Raw genomic sequence first — 19,952 nt, 5'->3', positions numbered from 1 at the left:
AATTTCTCAAAACTTGTAAACCAAACAAGTTTTCCAAACAAATCTCTCTCTCACACACATCAAATCAATCACTTTTTCCAAAACTCTCTCTCAAAATAATTTTTCAAAACATCTTTTGAAAAAAACCAAACCAAACAACTTTTCGTACTTTTTATCTCTAAAACACATCTCTCAAACACAAACCAAACATACCCTTGGTGTTTGGGAAGATAGTTGAGTTTTTATGTGGTTGGATGTGATGTTTGTGAGAGAAAAAATGAAATGATTATGGGATTGGATGTGATATTTTGTTTGGATGTGTTTTTTTGGTTTTGCAAAACTTTTGTCTTTTAGTGAAAAAAATGAGAAAAAAATTTGGGAACTTGCTTCCCAAACACCACCATGTCTTTTCGATTTGCATATAAAATTCTATACAAACTTAATTTCTTTCCATGCTTAGAGCATCTCCAATGGTTAACCTTTTTTTTTTATCAAATATGAGTAAAAAAATGATCATTTCTCAATCTGATATAGGCTGCTCCAATGGTTGTCATCAAAGGCAGGAGTCGACCAGTGAATCGATTGGCCGGTCGACCCGTAAGGCAAATATATATATATATTTTTACTTGTTTGAACTTAAATATTTGAACTGTTTGAATCTTTTACCGGTCGACCGGTTGGTCGACCGGCCGGACGTCCAACAGGTTGACTGTGGCCCCACTTGCAACGTTATAGCACAGTGAATTGGTGAAGGCTCACGCAGATTCTCAATTTGATGAAAAATTTGCTCCGTTCTCAGTTTGATATCGGTTTGGTGAAACCATTGGAGCAAAAAAAGTGACTTTTTTCATCAAATTCAAATTTTATACTGAATTTGGTTCACTGTTGGAGATGGTCTTAGGTGACACATTATAAGGACTTACTTTTTTTTTTAAGAGAGCCATATGAGAGTGTATTTTCTTAATTATATATAAAATTCTATACAAACTCAAACCTAATTTAAATATACTAACTTTATCTATTTTATATGGATTCTATTTGACAGATATTTATTTTCTACATATTTTTCATCTTAAATTGAGATAATCCACAAATCCAATAGCAATTTTGCATTTCACGTTTTTCTTTTTAATTTTTTCAAAGGTATTAGAAATTTGTTTTAATGTTAAATTGCCTTTTTTTTTCTTCTTATCTTTGCGTGTATTATTCTATTCTTAATACTAATTCTATATTATGATTTGTCATTTAAATTTTATAGTGATTCTACATATGAAATTATATTTACTTTCCTACATTATTTTATATAATCACAACTCACATGAGGAAAAACTTGCACAACAATGATACTGTCGAGGAACCTATAAAATGTAGATTTATTGCTTGAGTTACTTTTTCTGTTGTTGAATAGTAAATTCTTTTATATTTTGGCATCATATTATAGATGATTAATCACTTCACACACTGAGATGTATCTATCGTTTGGATGTTTTCATTAATTTTTTCTTTTTGGATTTAGATGTTATTATGTGATTATTTATTGGTTAGTTGTTATTGAATTTCTTTTATACAGTTGATAATTTAATTTAATTAAGAGTGTTTATTTTACAATCTTATAATTTAATACATATATATCATATAAAATTATTATATGATAATCCAACTAAAACATATCTATATTTAATTTTTAAAATAAATCTTATATAATTTATATTTTTACATATTTTTATTTTTCAAATAAATATAAAAGAAAATTGAATAGTTAGAATTACTTTTAATTTTCTGTTACTAATTATTATTCTAATTTAACTATTATTTTTAATCAAAATAAGTATTTATTTTACTATTTTATAATTTAATATATATTATACAAAATTATTATATGATAATTACAGTTTTATAATACGATAGAATCAAAATTATCAAAATGCACAAATAACTTATCTAAAATTAATATATATAAATATTCAAGTAACAATTTTATAGAACGATATTTTCAATATTATCAAAATAAATAATGAAAATTATTATTTTATAACACACATTATACCATCAAATATTTTATGAAAAAAAATAACACGTGCATTGCACGGGTCAACTGCTAGTTATTATATAAAATCAACAACTAAATTAGTGTAAGTATGTAACTTATTATTATTTTTTCTATAAATTATATTGATTGTTCTTGAGATTTGGAAAATATATAATAAGTCTTATAATTTTAATACAATTGCATTAAATTTTTTTTAGTAAGATTAAATAAATTGAACTAATGCAGATTGTGTGAAAATATAAAAATAAATAACGTAAAATATATATTTTCGTGTAAAATATATGACTATTTTTTTCATCTATATAATTTACAAATTATTATTGAAAAATATAGCTTGTTTGGCATGGTCTACCGTAGCACACTTTCTATCTTTTTATCTTTTTTGAATTATATCATCTTTCTATTTTTTTCCACATATTTTCATAAAAATTAAAGAATATACTTATTTAGATCCTCTCAAAAGTGTTATGTGAATTAAAATATAAAGGAAGCTCAATATAATTATCAGAGCTGCTAGGTAGCTTGAATTATCTCTGCCTTGAATGGCTCGAAGTGCCAAAACGACGTCGTTTTGGCACTTTATTTTTTTTTTTCTTCCCTCTCTCTTTTTCCTTCCTCTTCTCCTTCCGTTCTTTCTTGTTCTTTCTAAAACCAAATCAAAATCAAGTTTCTTAACATTCCAAGCATATCATCACAAACCCAGAAAAAAAAAATAAAGCAAAATAAAAATCTAAAACTTTTTTAATGGCTTTGTGAGTATGGTACATTCATTAAAGCAAAGGAAAGTGGAGGAACATGGGAGAGATCAAAGAGAAAGATGAAGGTTGGAAATGGTGTGAGTCCAAACATGCCCCATATATTTGAAAACATTGCTTTTTTTCATGCTGGTAGTTTCAATTTCAACACTTTAAATATCCAAACTTTCATAAACCCAGATCTAGAGAATTTCATAAACCCAAATCTGTACACATTCTTTGAAGAATTTCTGCCAAGTATACTAGAAGAAGAGAAGAAGAATCTCACTGTTGCCCATCCAAATCATGAACCAGATCTAGAGAAGGTGAGTAGGATGAAGGTTAACATCGGGGAGAAAGAGTCAATCATTGGTGGTGGTGGTTAGATCGCAGATGGTGGTGGTGTGGTAATCGTTGTTTGAGAGAGAGAGAGAGAAGAGAGGAGAGTTAGATCTGAGAGAATCAAAATCAAAACAAGCTTCCCCCTCTTCGAAGATCAAGCTTCACCCTCTCTTTTTTTGCTTCTCCTTTCTTCCTTCTCTCTTTCTCTCGCCTCTTTGTTTCTCTTTCTTTCTTTGAAATCAGTTTGGAGGAAGAAGGAAAAAGGAGATAGAAGGGGAAAAAAAATAGGCAAAACGACATCGTTTTGTAATTCGGGACAATCGAGCCGCGGTAATTTCGAGTTACCAAGCTTTATTCTATCAGCAATGCTAAGGGGTCACAAATTCTGTGACTCAAATGGTCCGAAACTGTCAAAACGACGTCGTTTTGGGTGCAAAACAAGCCAAAACGACGTCGTTTTGACATTTTCAAGCCATTTAAGCCACAAAATTTGTGTCCACCAAACATTTTCCTTATTCTATTCCATAATTATGCCATTTAATATTCAGAAGAGCAGTTAGAGATGTTAGTGAAATTTTCTTCAAATCTTAAGAAATGTTAATGAAATTTACCCCTTTTTTTTTTCTTTTGTTTTTTAATATTCAGAAGGGCAGTTAGAGAAAAGCAATAACAATTATGCCATGGATTCTTTTTTTATTTTATTTTTTATATTAAAAAAAACTCTCAATTGTGTGGTTTGTAAATTTCATAACACATATAGGTTTCGTTTGATTTAGTTTTTGAAAAATAAGTTATTAAAAGGGAGATTTATTAAAAAATTATTTTTTAAGTATTTGTATCACAATTAGTTCATAAGATATTTTTTGTATTTTAATAAATTCTATTATTTGAATATTTGATCTATCAAATTATAATTCTCATATTTAATGTATTTTATGGATATTTTTATCGTTACAAATATTTTTTAAACAATTAACAATTTGGTAATGTGAACAATCATATTGTACAATATCAATATTCACTTTAACGTGTGAATGTTCATATTGATAGTGTGAACATTCACATTAACGGTGCAAATATTCACATCACAGAACATTCACCCTGTAAATGTGAATATTATTAGGGATATTTTCGTAACTATGTCACCCATAGGACTTGTTGGAATATATGAAAATAATGTAGACTGAATGGAATATAAGTAGGTGAAAAATGATTTATGAAAAAATACCCCTTGTTAAAAAGAGTTTTAAAAATTAAAATTTTATTTAGTTATGAGTTTTAAAAATAATGTTGAAATAATTTGTAATTTTTTATTTTATTTTTTTGTAACTAAATAGATGAAAGTGAGAAAAAATTTAATTTATTGATGTGTAGAATGTGAGAGAATAAGAGAGGCAGAGAAAAATTGATCGATTGATTTATAAATAAATAAATAGAAATGAGAAGGGGATAGAAAAGAGAAAATAATTTTGAAAAGAGTTTTAAAAATTGGTTAACCAAACATATTTTTCAATTTTTTAATCAAAATGTTAATTTGAAAGGAATTGGATGGTCTCTAGTTTGTAATCAGACTGGATAGTCCAGTCTGGCCCAATGGGTCTACTTTTGGATCCCATTTCAATGATTTTAACTGTTCATATTTTAGGGTTCGTTGAGTATATTATCCCTACAAAATATCAAGTTGGTTAGATAACATAAATCACATATTCGAATTTATTTTGTATGAACCGTTTATTTTCTCATAATTCCCCCCCCCCCAAAAACCTAATTTAAACACATAGTTGCCATTATCCGATTGACTTAATTTTTTTGTAGGAATAATATACTCAACGAATCTTAACATATGAACGATTTGCATAATCAAAATACAGCCCAAAAATAGACCCAGAAGACCCAACAGCACCTCCCCAATTTAATAAAGAACTAGAGAGGAGTCATGGCAAATTTAAAAACTATCTTTTCAATTGCAGATGTTATTGTGTTTTTTCTTATCGTTTTATATGATGTGTACATCTAATTTAGTGTGAATAAAATTTATGTCATACATTTTTTTTTATTTTTCAAAATTATTATTCCTCAAAACAAGTTCACATTCCATATAATTATAATCCTCATCCATTATATAAAGTATTGGTGCAAAAATTATCACATTATTTTTAAAAAATACATTCAATAACTGTTGACTAATTTTTTTATTTATAAAACAATACAAAACTACTAAATAGGTTCCAAAAATAAGGTTTATTTGGAAAGAACTTTTTTTAGCTTGATTTTTTTGACAAATTTAGCCCGGCTAAATTAGCTTCGTTTAGAAGATTTTTTTAATTTTTTTAACTTTTATATTTTGTGATAGAAAAAGTAAAATGATTATGTTTTGATGTGATATCTTGTTTTATTTGGCATGTTGGATATTAGAACACTTTTTAATCTTTTAATCTTTTTTAGATCATATCACTTCTCTATTTTTTTTACACATTTTTTCATAAAAAATTGAAAAATATACTTAGGCTGCGTTTGAGAAGTTGGGTTTGGGCTAAATTAGCCACTAAATGACAAAAGTGGCTAATTTAGCCACAAACGGACAAAAGAAAGTTGGGAGCATGGCTGCAACAATTTGACAAGTAAATTTACCATACTACCCCACATGAAAGAGGGGCGGCAAAGTAAAAAAAAAAAAAAAAAAATCAAATTAGGCTTTTTACCAGGAAAGACAAAGAAAGTTGAAAAAAAAAAAGAAGGGATTTGGTCATAGCCCTCTCACTATCTAATTTCTCTTTCAAAAGGACATGAATTATATAAGTACTTTCAAAACCCCCTAATATTTTAAAACTTGTTTCTTTTACCATATTACCCTAATAAAATTTTACTTTGTATGAAAGTAAAATTTTACTCTGTATAAAAGTAAAATTTTACTCTGAAAAACGAGTAAACTGTGAGACTTTGAAACTAAAAGTAAAATTTTACTCTGTATAAAAGTAAAATTTTACTCTGTATAAAAGTAAATTTTACTCTGAAAAACTAGTAAAATGTTAGACTCTACACAAAAGTAAAATTTTACTCTGTATAAAAGTAAAATTTTACTCTGATTTTGTCAAATGAAAAAACAGAACAATAGAACCAGAGTAAAATTTTACTCTGGTTCTATCAAATGAAATTTGATAAAAAACAACAAAAATAAATCAAAAACAAAACAAACAAAAACAAAACAAATTAATCAACAAATCAACATATCTAATTGAGAAAAAAAACTTCTAAAACTCGATCAACAATCACAAATCTCAATGAAAACAATACATATGTTCAACAACACTCATACACACAAATATACATACATATATATATATATATATATATATTCTCAAAATCTTGAATGAGGAATGTAATCATGATGGTGATAAAACCTAGACAATATTTAATAGAATTAAAATTCAATATTCTGGATTAGTGATGCTCAACTTTTAGAGCTTACAAACAAAAAATTCCTAGAATTGAACACATGTTCAACAACCTCCAAACCTCTCACGAACAAAGCAAAACACTCCACAGTAACTTTGAGCTTTGAGCTTTGAATCAGGCCTATAATCCTTAAATCAATCGATGTTTACTTTGAAAAATATTGAATCATGCCTATAATCCTTGAATCAGGCCTATAATCTGAAAATTTTAGAGAAATCTCAATTTTTCATACCCCGGTTCTTCAGATTTTTCAGATTTTTTAGATTTTACAGATTTTTAAAATTTTGAGTTTTCAAAAATTTATATATTCGAATTCAAATTTCAAAACACACAAACACACACACACACACACACACATATATATATATATATATATGTATTTGCGCGATTTGCAAGTTCTCCACCGCTCCGGCCATGGAGGAAGTTAGGATTAGAAGAGAGAGACCGGATAGAAGATGAACAGTTGAAGGAGAGTTGCAGGAGGAGAGTTGAGAAGATGCAGAGAGAGATTGTCGGAGCTTAGGAATGACACAGCTCCGGCCATGGGGAAGCTAGGGTTAGAAGTGAGAGACGAGAGAGAAGATAAATTTTGTATCTGGATTGTGTATATGTGAGGTGAGGGTATAATAGTCTGATGAAATATTTAAATAATAAATTTTGTCCTTTATGCAAGATTTTATAATTATGAGGGGGTTTAGAAAGTATAATTTTTTTCTTAGTCCTTCTAACAATGAAAGGAAGGTAAATGGGATTTATAGCCAAATTTCCCAAAAAAAATAAAAACATTTTTTTTTTGTTTTTTGTTAAAATATTTTATGAAAATAAATTAAACTATATTTGATAAAAATATTTTTAAATAATTTTTTTTTTTTGTTATGTATTTGGTTATGCTTTGACTTTGAATGTAGAGTTGTGAAAGTAGTATGGAATTTCGAGTTATGTGTTTGGTTATGAGTTACCTCAATAATTTATTAATTGAGTTTCATTTTATGTGTTTGGTTACGACTTGACTTGAATGTAGAGTTGTTTTTAAATTTAAAATATTAACATTTTAAATTATTTAAATTTCGATTTATGTGTTTGGTTATGAGTTACCTCAATAAGGCAATAAATATAAAAATAAATAAGGCAAAAAATAAATAATTAATGTATAAAAAAATAAATAAAAATAAATATGGCAAAAAAATAAATAAATAAGGCAATGATATTATTGTTACGATTTAAATTTTAAAATATTACGATTTAAATTTTAAAATATTAAAATTTAAATTTAAAATATTACAATTTAAATTTTTTAAATTTTAAAATGTTTTATAAAAAAAAATTCAAACTCTATTTTATACAAATATTTTTAAATATTTTAATTTTTTTGTTATGTATTTGGTTATGATTTGAGTGTAGAGTTGTGAAAGTAGTATAGAATTTCGAATTATGTATTTGGTTATGAGTTTTAAAATAATTTCTTAATTAAGTTTTGTTTTATGTGTTTAGTTACGATTAGTGTAGAGTTGTTTTTAAATTAATATACTAACATTTTAAATTATTTAAATTTTTTGAATATTTAAATTATTTAAATTTTTACGATTTAAAATTTTAGATTATTTAAATAAAATTAAATATTATTTAAATATTTAAAATAAAAATAAATTAAATTAAAATTGAATTATTTAAAATACACCGGACAATAAAATAAAACCTCACTTTTTATCATTTTACAGAAAATGTAAACAAATTAAAATTAAAATTAGAATAAAAATAAAAACCACATAAAAAAACCATTTGTCAAAAAAAAAAAAAAAAACTTAGCCTGGGTTGGTGACGTCACAGTACAATGGACAACCACCGAAATAAAAACAAAATTTAATACCAGGGGCAGTTTAGTAATATTACATATGGACACCTCACCAAAAAGTTAAAAAAGTCAAAAAGTCTTTCCCAAACAGACTTTTTAGCCCAGGCTAAAATAGCCAAAAAAGTCAAAAAGCTAAAAAGCCAACCCACTTCCCAAACGAAGGCTTATTTAGATCGTTTCAAACAATTATTTTGTCTTTTTATGACTTTTTAGTTGCCGCCTAAACCCAACTTAGGCTTCGTTTGGGAAGTGGGTTGACTATTTAGCTTTTTAATTTTTTAGTTATTTTGACTTGGGGCTAAAAAGTCTTATTCGGGTTGGACTTTATGATTTTTTTTACTTTTGTGAGAAAAAAATAAAATTATTATAGTTTAAATGTGACATTTTGAATTGTTTTGAAAAGTTTGTTAAAAACTGACTTTTTGACTCTTTTTTTGAAAAAACGTATAAAAAAATAGAGAAGTGATGTGACTTAAAATAAGTTAAAAACTAAAATTTGACTTTTAACCAAGTTCCCAAACTAAGGCCTTTGTTTTATTGATTTTTTAACTTATTTTATTTTTATGTGACTATTTTAACCAAAAAATCAATCCAATTAATATGCCAAACGAGGCTCACTTGCCAAATGGAGACTAAGGCCTCGTTTGGGGAATAATTATTTTAGCAAAAAAGTCAAAAAATAGTATAAATTATTATATCCCTTTTTCTAATTTTCTTTACATCTTTTCATAAAATGTCAAAAAAATAGTTAAATAATTTATTTCCAAATGAAGTTAAATATATTTCCCATTCATAGTAGCTCAGTGCTTCATACAGGAAAAATGAAAACATAATTTGTTTGAATGCTCCCACATGTTCAATTTTTTTTTTTTTTTAGAGGCATACATGCATTGCTAATTTTTACTTATTGATAGTAATAGCTTAAAAAATTAATGGATATTATTATACAAGTTTAAAAAATTTAATTTTTAAGTTTAATGATTTAACAATCAATTAGGATATCTAAGATACCATCTCTCTTATCTTCTCAATCATTACTCAATTATGTCACATACACATCATTAGATTTATAAAATAAATTTAAAAAGTACACATATATATTATTTTTTAAAATTAATAAAAATGTTAAATTATTCTTAAACAACAACTTTACAATACAATCATTCAATTTTTACCACACATTTTCGGTCTTTGTTTGGAGAGAGCTAAAATAATATATTTTTTAACTTTTTAACTATTTTAGGTTGATTTTTTTAGCCTCAGTTAATTTTTATTTTTTATTTTGTTGACTTTTGTGAAAAAAATATAATAATTATAATTTAAATAAGATATTTTATTTTATTAATTTATGTAACTAATTTTATCTTTCATATCTTTTTAGCTAAAATACGAAAACCAAACATAGCTTAACTGTGAACACAAATCTAGGCCATAGTTCAACCCAACTGCTACGTTTGAAAACTATGTAAAAATAGAGCGGTATTGATGAGCATATACTCATAGGCTCATTAATCAAAAAATATATATGTATATATATTTGGTGGTCCAAAGGCGTCACCTGTCCAAACTTCTTACCAACTTCCGTACATTATAATTCTTTTAATGTTTTTTAATCATTAAATATAAAATTTAACTCTTACATTTTTACCAATCACAATCACGCTGGATCACAATGTCCTTGTAGCCAAAACCACCAAATAACTTCTCCTTTAATCATGTATTTGCTTATCATTGAACGTTTCTGGCGTCACAAACAGATGTAGCCGTAGCCAGTGGCTTGGGTGACGGGAGATTTGCTTTTATTTATTGGCCTAATTTAAGAATTTAGTTCAAAAGTTAAAAATTAAATTTTGATTTTAAATTTATTTTGGATAATATCGTCTTTTTATTTTTTTACATATTTTTTTAAAAAAAAAAATTAAAAAGTCTGTTTTTTACTAACTTCTCAAAACAATACATTGGGGTATAAATAAATGATCAAAATTTATTGTTTTAAATTAAATAATAATATAAAATTTATCTCAAATATATAGTGAAAATGATTTATAATCAATTAAATACATTTATAATTTAATTAAAAAAATTAAATAATAAATTACATAAGTTATATTATAAGTTATATTTATGATAAATTATAAATACATTTCGTTTTATAAGTTTTGTAATTTTAGTTTACCGTATGACAATAGTAAATTATATTTGTTAATATCCTAATGTTTTGGTATTTCATTATTAAAAAAATTAAAATTAAAAAAAATTAGTTGAGAGTTTGAACCTTAAGGCTTTGTTTGATTAAAAAAAAATTTAGTAAAAAGTGAAAGTGAAAGAAAATAAATAGAAAAGAAAATACATTTTCTTACAAACATTTGATTAAGATGAAAATTTTGTAAGAAAAATATATATAAAAAAAAAAAAGTTTATTTATAAATAACTCACATATTCAATTTTTCTTGTATTTTTTACAATAAATTAAAAATTAGTTACAATGCTAATATGAGTTGTACAAGAAAATTAGTTTCTTTTACTTTCCAACACTTTTAAGCTAAACAAACTCATAAAAATTAATTTTTTTTCCTCTTTCCCTCACTTTTCTACCTTTTTCATTCTAAACAAACTGAGCTTTATAGACATAGATTATTTAAAATTGAAAAATATAAAAATATAAATTACTCAATCATAGTATATGTAAATCTCTACACACACACACATATAAAAGTTTAGTGTGTATGAAAATAATGAGTTTTGATACATCCATTAAATAGTAATTGCCATGGTGAGAAAAAAAAAATATGTTGTGAAATTTTAATTATATAAATCATTTTATGCTTTATAGTGAAGAATTTAAAATATTTTAGGACGAAATATTGTTTGAGTTTGCAATTTATTAATTATTATTTTTCACTTTAAAAACTCCTTAAGTGTATGATTATTGATTATTATTTTTTAATTGAAAAACTCCTTGTTTGTTTGATTATAAGGAACAAATGATTTTAGGAATGAAAAATGCATTCTTTGTTTAAAAAAGAAAGTATTTGGGTGTGTCATTTATTAATTAATTTTTAAAATTAAAAAATCAATAAATTTAAATTGAACACTGGGAGCTCTCATATATTTTTCTCATTAAAAATCTTCCTTTTACTTATATAAATAGATAGATAGATTGGTTGGTAGATAGGATAACGGTTTGATGTGAGAAATGGATTTGTTTTTTCAATAATGATACAGGCCTCTACTATCTCCCACTCCCACTACCTCCCACACATGTGGAGGTTAGTGATTGTAGACAAAAAAAAAAAAAAAATTTAGCCAATAACCGCCCATTGGGAGTCAGGGGTCTCCCCAGTGAGGGTCCCAAGCATTTTGGTTTGTTGTTTTACTCCGTCTCTCTATTTGTTTTATATATAAAATTCAAATTTAATAATAATAAAATAACCTTTCAAAGTACAGGTCTGACGAAAGAAATGAAGGTTGAGTTTAGTAGAGTTTTAGAATTATGATTTGAGAATGAAATTATATTTTGTATTTGTGAGTTTTGAAATTATGATTTAAAAAGAGAAAATTTGTTTGGTTATGAGTTTTGAATTTTGATGTGACATATTAATTAAGAAATTTTTTTTGGTTATGAGTTTTGAGTTTTGAAAAGAGTTTTTATAATTTATAACCAAATGCATAACTTCAAACTCTATTGTAAATTCTATTCAAAATTTATAACCAAACTCTTTTTAACATTTAATTCAAAAAAATAGTTTGTCATTTTGGTAAAAAAAAAAAATCTATATTTAAAAAATATCAAAAATAAATATATATTTTTTTTTTCCAAACAACATGTGGCGATCGACAATTGCAAAAAAAAAAAAAAAAAATACACTGTTCCTGTTAGTGGTGAGTATCGAATATACCGATCTATCCAAATTGACCGAACCAAAGCAATCTGTTGCATTTTGGATGGATACATGATGACGAGCATACGGTTACTGATTTATTTTTTTCAATTTGCCTAGTTTTGGACAGATGATGGATTTGAGGTTTCTTTGGCAGCAACTGAACCGCCAAACCGTGAGCGCCCCTAGTAATTTGTAAGACTTTGTGTTTTCAATTTGTTTAGATATTTTGTTTGTATTTTCAATTGAAAAAAGTTTAAATATTCTGTTGAATATATTCTACTGAAAAAGAGTTTTGAACTTGAATATATTTTTTGAATTGAAAAAAAAAGGTATTATTTATCTATATTTTTTGATTTTTAGATCTAACTCTAAAAATAATAAATAAAAAAGATGATATATGCTGGTTGGTTTTTGTTTTTAAAAATAAATATAGATGTAACAATACAGAGACATACAATCTCAATTATTACTCTGTTCATGGTTTTAATGGTTTGAATTGTTTTTATATTTTAAGAATTACAGATTGTAATACTTTATGTGAATGAGGCACACTGTGATTGTAATATGTGGATGAAGCATGCTATGATTGTAATATTCTAAATTTCAAATTTTATTTCTTTGGATGAGGCATGCGGTGATTGTAATACTTTTTTAAGTCATTGACTGTAGTACTTTTTTTTTTGAAGTGCATAAGTTGAATTATGTTGAAAATTTCTAAAATTTTAAGTCGCTAAATTGATTCGCATCCATCTACCAATTTGCCAATCCCCTCAATTCACATCTGCCGGATTGACGAACGAATGTGGATTGATTTTCTCAAATCTGCCAATCTGACAGACTGATGATGAATTTGAGGTTCCGTAGGCGCAATCGACCCGCGTCCATTCATAGTTCCGGTCAACTGGTTGGACGACCAACCGAACGTCTAGAAGGATAACTGAGTAGATACAAAATTCAAAAACTACTTTGCTTTTTAGAATAGAGAATACGAAAGAGAGAAATATGCCAAACGTGAAAGAGAAATATGTTTTGAAGTACGTGGTGGAATCACATTTTCAAAACTCTATCTAAATGGAGGGTGCAAATGGATGAGTGAAATTATGATTACAAAACTTCACCAAACAAGGTTTTTTTTTAAAAAAAAAATTTAAATTTGAATTTGATTAAAAAAATGGTTGATTTTAAGAATATCTTCAAATTATATAACTTATCCTTCATTTTGCTAAATTTTAATACCATATTAATGTTATATGTACCGTTTAGTGTACTAATTAGTGTATAAATTGATGATGTAGTATAATTTAAGAAGTTTTTGATATTTGTAGTATGTATAATTTAAGAAGTTTTTGATATTTGTAATATAATTAATAAGTGAGATCAATAATAATGTCATAACTAATATTGATACACTAATTAGTATACTAATTAATACATATATTTAATTAAAATAAGGACAAATCAATAGTGTACAAATTTTTTAATTATAGAATGGAATCCTGCGTGATCATAGCTGTTTTCCTCAATCCCAATCTATCCATTATACTGATATTGACCATAGCATTCAACATTTTGGTTTTTAGAATTTTTTTTTGGTATTTTTTAATGATTTTTTTAATATTTTAAATAATGTTTTTAATTTTTAGACACACCTAATATAAATATACTTAAAAAATATAATATTTGTAAATTTTTTTTTAAAAAATTCACTAAATATAAAAAATATAAAAAATAAAAATAAAAATTCAATATATTTTTTTATATTTGTTAATTTTTAAAAATATTTTACTATTTAAATATATCTAAGTAAGGTATATCTAAAAAAGTTAAAAATTTATTTAAAATTTTAAAAAAATTCACTAAATATAAAAAATATATATATATAAAAAATAAAAAATTTCAATTCCTAAAAGCTTAAGGCTTATTTTGAGAAGATGGTAAAAAGTGACTTTTTGATTTTTAACCAAACTTTTGGCTTTTTTAGACAAATGATTTGGAAAGTTGGTAAAAAGTGACTTTTGACTTTTTTGATTAATGTTTGTTTATGATGTCAAATCATAATAAAATAACCAAACTACTCCAATTTATTTAAAATATTTACAACGTTACCTATGTAACACATTTTGACCCATGAAGATAAAATTGTAATTTCACCGTTAGCTAAAAACCAACTTCTCAAAAGAAAAAAAAGATAAAAAAACTAACTTTTAACTTTTACTACAAATCAAAAAAAAGTAACTAAAAACCAACTTCTTAAAATAGCCCTAAATCCAAAAAATTGGAAGCAAACACGGTTATTGCTTTCTAACTCCTCAATCACTCTTCTTTACTTTTTCTACCTCAAATTTGTCGCTTTGTGAAAGTAATATCAATTGTCAAATAAGGCACACCACTACTGAATAGTCAACAACTGAAAAAGAAAAAAGATAAAAGATTACAAAAATCTGAGCTGTTGTCATTGTCAATCATAAATCGTTAGCGTTGCAATAAGGGCAAAAACTTGTCTTGATTGATATGGGTTTCGTTGTTTGTTCCTTTTCCTTTCATCAACTTGTAGAAAGTACTCTTTGCAATATGAAATTCTCTGTATTTCTCTGTAATTTCCTCACTTGATGTTCAATTGATCTCAAAGGTGACTCTTTTCTAGTCTATACATGTGTTCTTGATTTGTCTCTTAATATAGATTGAATAGTTGTTTGTTTCACTTCAATCTAAAATTGCTTATCTGGGTATCATCCACCATGTGTTTGTTAATTGTTTCTTTGGGATTTGAAGCTAAATCTCTGTAATTTCCATTTGGGTCTTTGATAAAGAAATTCACTTGTCTTCCTCTTGATCCTCTATTGATGTCACAAGTGATTCTTTTATATTCCATACATGTGTTCTTGATTTGTCTCTTCATATAGTTCTTCAGATTGGATTGTTGTTTGTTTCACTTCAATCTTTGTTATGATGGGTATGGGTTTGATATTGCTTATCTGGGTATCAACCACCATGTGTTTGATAAATGTTTCCTTAGAATTTGATCCTGTAGATAACTACCTGATAGACTGTGGATCACACACAAAAACACCAGTGGGTGATCGAGTTTTCGTAGCCGATGGTTTGAATTCTAATGTTCTTTCAACTCCACAAAATACGTTTGTCAACACAAAATCAAAACCCATCTCATCCACCATTGATTTAGCCTTGTATCAAACTGCAAGAATTCTTTATGGAACATCTCATTACACATTTGCAATCAAGAAACACGGGCGCCACTGGATTCGATTGTATTTCTTCCCTTTTGTCGATGGGAACTACAATTTGAGCACTGCAAAGTTCTCTGTTTTGGCCCAAGATTTCACCCTACTTAGAGATTTCCAACCACAAAATGGTTCTGTGGTTAAAGAGTACTCTCTGAACATAACTTCAGATAATCTAGTTCTAACTTTCACCCCTTTTGCCAATTCATTTGCCTTTCTAAATGCTTTAGAAATTCTTTCGCTCCCCGATGAACTCATTCCCGATGGTGCTAAAACCATTGGTCCTCTGGTCAAGAACCAATCTGTTTTGACAAGAGCATTAGAGACAGTTGCGAGGGTGAATATGGGTAATCAAACAGTATCCCCTCAGAATGATACGTTGTGGCGATTTTGGGTTTCTGATGAGACTTATCTGAACCATGTTAATTTTGTCAATTTTGTATCAAAAATCGGAGCTGTAAATTACTCGATGAAGTGGCCTACTCGGAATGTTGCTCCCTCTTTTGTCTATGGCACTGCCACGACGCTTAACTCACAACTGGATCCCAGTACATTGGTCAATGTAACCTGGTTTTTTCCTGTTGATCCCGGTTTTGACTATCTGGTTCGGTTTCATTTCTGCGATATAGTGAGCAAAACCCCAGGACAGCTCTTCTTCAATGTTTATATAAACTCTTGGCTCGTTGCTATGAATCTTGATCTTAGTATTCTAACATCAAACATCTTGGGTACTCCATATGTTTTGGATGTTGTCACAAGTTCAAGCTATAGTGTTTTCTTGAATGTAAGTATCAGCCCTTCAAATGTGGGTAATACTTACCCAAATATCATTCTCAATGGACTAGAGATTATGAAGCTGAGCGATTCTAGGGGCAGTCTCGCTGTCAGGGACTCTAAAGGAAATTCCAAGAAGAAAATTTGGGTGATTTTAAGCATAGCCATTGGGGTGTTATTTATTGCTATGTTTTCGGCTTTGGTTTTGTTTGTTGTTTGCAGAAGAAGAAGAAGATCATCACCTGTGGACCATTCAACAGAGGACCATTTTGCAATCAATGGAGGTGGAATTTCTGAACCCATGGAAAATAAATATGCCAGTGGAACTGCAATTATTTCGAGTTCAAAAATTGGGTATCGCTTCCCTTTCGTGGCAATTCAAGAGGCCACTAATAATTTCAGTGAAAGTTTGGTTATTGGGGTTGGTGGTTTTGGGAAGGTCTACAAGGGAGTTTTGAGGGATGAAACAGTGGTGGCAGTGAAGAGAGGAATCTCTCAATGTCAACAAGGTCTTGCTGAGTTTCGGACTGAAATCGAAATGTTGTCTCAGTTCCGCCACCGCCACTTGGTATCATTAATAGGGTTTTGTCATGAACGAAATGAGTTGATCATAATTTACGAGTACATGGAAAACGGGACTCTCAAGGACCATCTTTATGGCTTGGATGTTCCTTGCTTGAGTTGGAGACAGAGACTTGAAATTTGTATTGGATCTGCCAGAGGACTTCACTATCTTCACACTGGTTCTACAAATGCAGTTATTCATCGTGACGTTAAGTCAGCAAACATTCTACTGGATGAGAATCTCATGGCTAAAGTTGCTGATTTTGGAATTTCAAAAGCCGGTCCTGAGATTGATGAGACACATGTTAGTACAGCCGTGAGGGGAAGTTTTGGGTATCTTGATCCTGAGTATCTGACAAGGCAACAGCTGACGGAGAAATCAGACATATATTCGTTTGGGGTTGTTATGTTGGAAGTTCTTTCTGGGAGGCCTGTTATTGATCCGTCACTTTCTAGGGAAATGGTGAATTTAGTTGAATGGGCAATGGAGTGGGAAAAGAAAGGGGAATTGGAGAAAATAACCGATCCTCGTCTCATGGGTAAGATAAATCCAGATTCTTTGTGCAAGTTTGGGGAAACCGCTGTGAAATGCTTGGCAGAACGTGGCATTGATCGACCCACAATGGGAGATGTGTTGTGGAATTTGGAATGTGCACTTAAACTTCAAGGAAATGATGAGAAGAGGCCTGATCTGAATGGTGATCTTGCTCTTGAGACTGGTGTTTCTACAACGCAATTCAATGTGGGAAGTGTAAGCAATCTTGAAGGTGTTTCGATGAGTAGAGTTTTCTCCCAAATGGTGAAGGCTGAAAACAGGTGGACAGAGACAGGTTGACATAAAAAAGATGGTAAACACAAAATACCATCCATTTTCTATACTTGTTTTTTTTTTTTGGTTATTTTTTGGTCTCAAACTGGTAAAAGTTGTAATGGTTTTTTGATACTTGCAAAGCATGAAAAATATAGTTTGTATGCAGGCTTGGTTGTGGACTTCCATGATTAATAAGCTTGAGTTTGTAAACTCATCAAAAGAGTGTATACGCATATTTGTTTTTGTATGAGGTTAGTGATTGCTTGTATCACTTTTTTCTTTTGCCTCTTTGGTGATTTCTCTTTATCATTATGAATTCCAAACACTATGATTTGTTATGAGTAATTGAGTTTGAACTTTGAGGATACCATGGTCTCCCATTTCACTTTGACTACATATGAGTTGGCTTAATTTTTTGTTTTATTTTGGGTGCTTATTTTTGGGATTAGTGTGAAGAAATGCACAAAATGATCAAGATATTATTGCATTGTTGCTGAATTACTGAGGTAGGGAAGCTTTATATACATTTATGCCTCGTTTGACATGCAACAGTTTTAGCCTAAAAGTTAAAAAAATATTAAAAAAGTCAAAAAATTTATAACTTATATCAAAAATCAAAAATTTTATTTTTTCTCTATTTTTTACACATTTTTTTTTGTAAAAAATCAAAAAATCATTCTAGATATACTAATTTTTCTTATCTTATATTTTAGTTAAAAAATTAAAAAATTATTAAAATAATTTATTCCCAAACGAGACGTAGCCATAACACGTTACTAGAGTTGTAATTGATTCTAACACACACAAGCTAACCGTAGGTCCATAGTTAAGCCTAACTACAAACTAAACCAGTTGGAGGGCTGAGAGTGCTCCTTCACCTCTTTGTCTGTTGCTAAACAGCTGAGAATCCTCAGGTATCTTATCATAGCGAACTTCTTTCAATTTTGAGTCAAAATCTTTTACTTTTTTGGATCCATATTATAAGAGACGAGTCGTGTTGCTACCTTAATTTAGAGCGAACAACTCGTGTGGTTCGTGCCTATACATTGAATATGTTAATTTTCTTAATAAATGCTTCAAACTTGTAGTTGCGAGGTATTTTTTAGTTTGAACCGTAACATAATTGAGTCTCAAATTGAAACCTTATTTATGTAACTAGTGGTGAATTCATTACTCCAGGTTTTTTTCAAAAATCAACAATTCCAATTTTATTTATAAGTGTTAGTTTAATCTCTTAGTTTAATTTAGTTATTACTAGTTTATGATTCCTCAATCTTTTTATCAGAATTAATTTAGGAATTAACATTTAAATTAGTTTAATTTCACCATTGTCCTTATGAGAACTTGATATTCTAAAAAATTTGATATAATTTTGTATTTATTTTTTGTGTGCGAAACCACTCATAAAAAATATAGTTAGCTCTGGTAATTTTGTCATCCCCACCGATGATCAGTTTAAATGGCTCACCGATCCAGCTCTGATTTTTATTGTGTTTTTAAAAAATTTATCATATATTCTAACGGTTTGCGTTTTTGAATAGACTAGTCTACGGATCAACCGATTGAAACTTTCAAAAATAGTCGGCCAAGGCCCAATAAGGAGAAATAGAAAACCCTAAAGCTAAACCCAACAATCCATAAGGGCGGAGGCCCATCCAAAACACTACTAGATCAAAATAGCCCAACCCAACCTTGTGGCTCTTGACTCAATTTATACAATTACATTTAAAATTTAGACAAAATTACTTAAATTACTTGAAATTTTACCCAAATTAAGAAATGTCTAAACATTTACTTAAAATTTTAAAATTATTTTGTAACTTTCAAATTTATATTTAAATTTGAATTTGTCTATGGTTTATATTAAATAGAATTTACATTCAAATTTAAATAAAATTTTGAGAAATGACTGACCAAATTTAAAAGAAGGGAAAAAAAAGGAGAAGAAAAAGCAAAATATGAGTTTGTTTAGTTTGTCTTTTGAGAGATAATTTATGAGAATTTTTTTTTTAAATTTTGCTTGGTTGAAAATTTGTAGACAAAAAAAAAAAAAAATTATTTTTCTTTCTATTACATATCAATCAATAGCTTTTTCTCCCTTTTCTTTTATTATCTTATATCTTACATATCAATCATCAACTTTTTCTCTTACATCTATCTATTCAACTAAAGATAATAATTAAATCATTATAAACTCTAAAACTATTTTCAAAATATACAACCAAATAAATTTTAAATTTTTATAAACTTCTTTTGCAAATACA

The 19,952-nt window shown here is 27.9% G+C and overlaps 1 protein-coding gene across 1 annotated transcript; it reads left to right on the top strand.

Annotated features, from left to right (window-relative positions):
* The first annotated feature begins 14,696 nt into the window (after positions 1-14,696).
* Positions 14,697-18,026, top strand: LOC114323275 (putative receptor-like protein kinase At5g59700). Its single transcript, XM_028270842.2, has one exon. The coding sequence runs from the start codon at positions 15,244-15,246 to the stop codon at positions 17,710-17,712; it is 2,469 nt and encodes an 822-aa protein (XP_028126643.2). The 5' UTR covers positions 14,697-15,243; the 3' UTR covers positions 17,713-18,026.
* Positions 18,027-19,952: the final 1,926 nt, after the last annotated feature.

This window comes from Camellia sinensis, chromosome 1 (genome assembly GCF_055761805.1).
Source record: "Camellia sinensis isolate YWXY chromosome 1, ASM5576180v1, whole genome shotgun sequence".
NCBI lineage: Eukaryota > Viridiplantae > Streptophyta > Magnoliopsida > Ericales > Theaceae > Camellia > Camellia sinensis.
The sequence above is the reverse complement of the archived record's forward strand: the minus strand, read 5'-3'. Positions and strand labels throughout refer to the sequence as shown.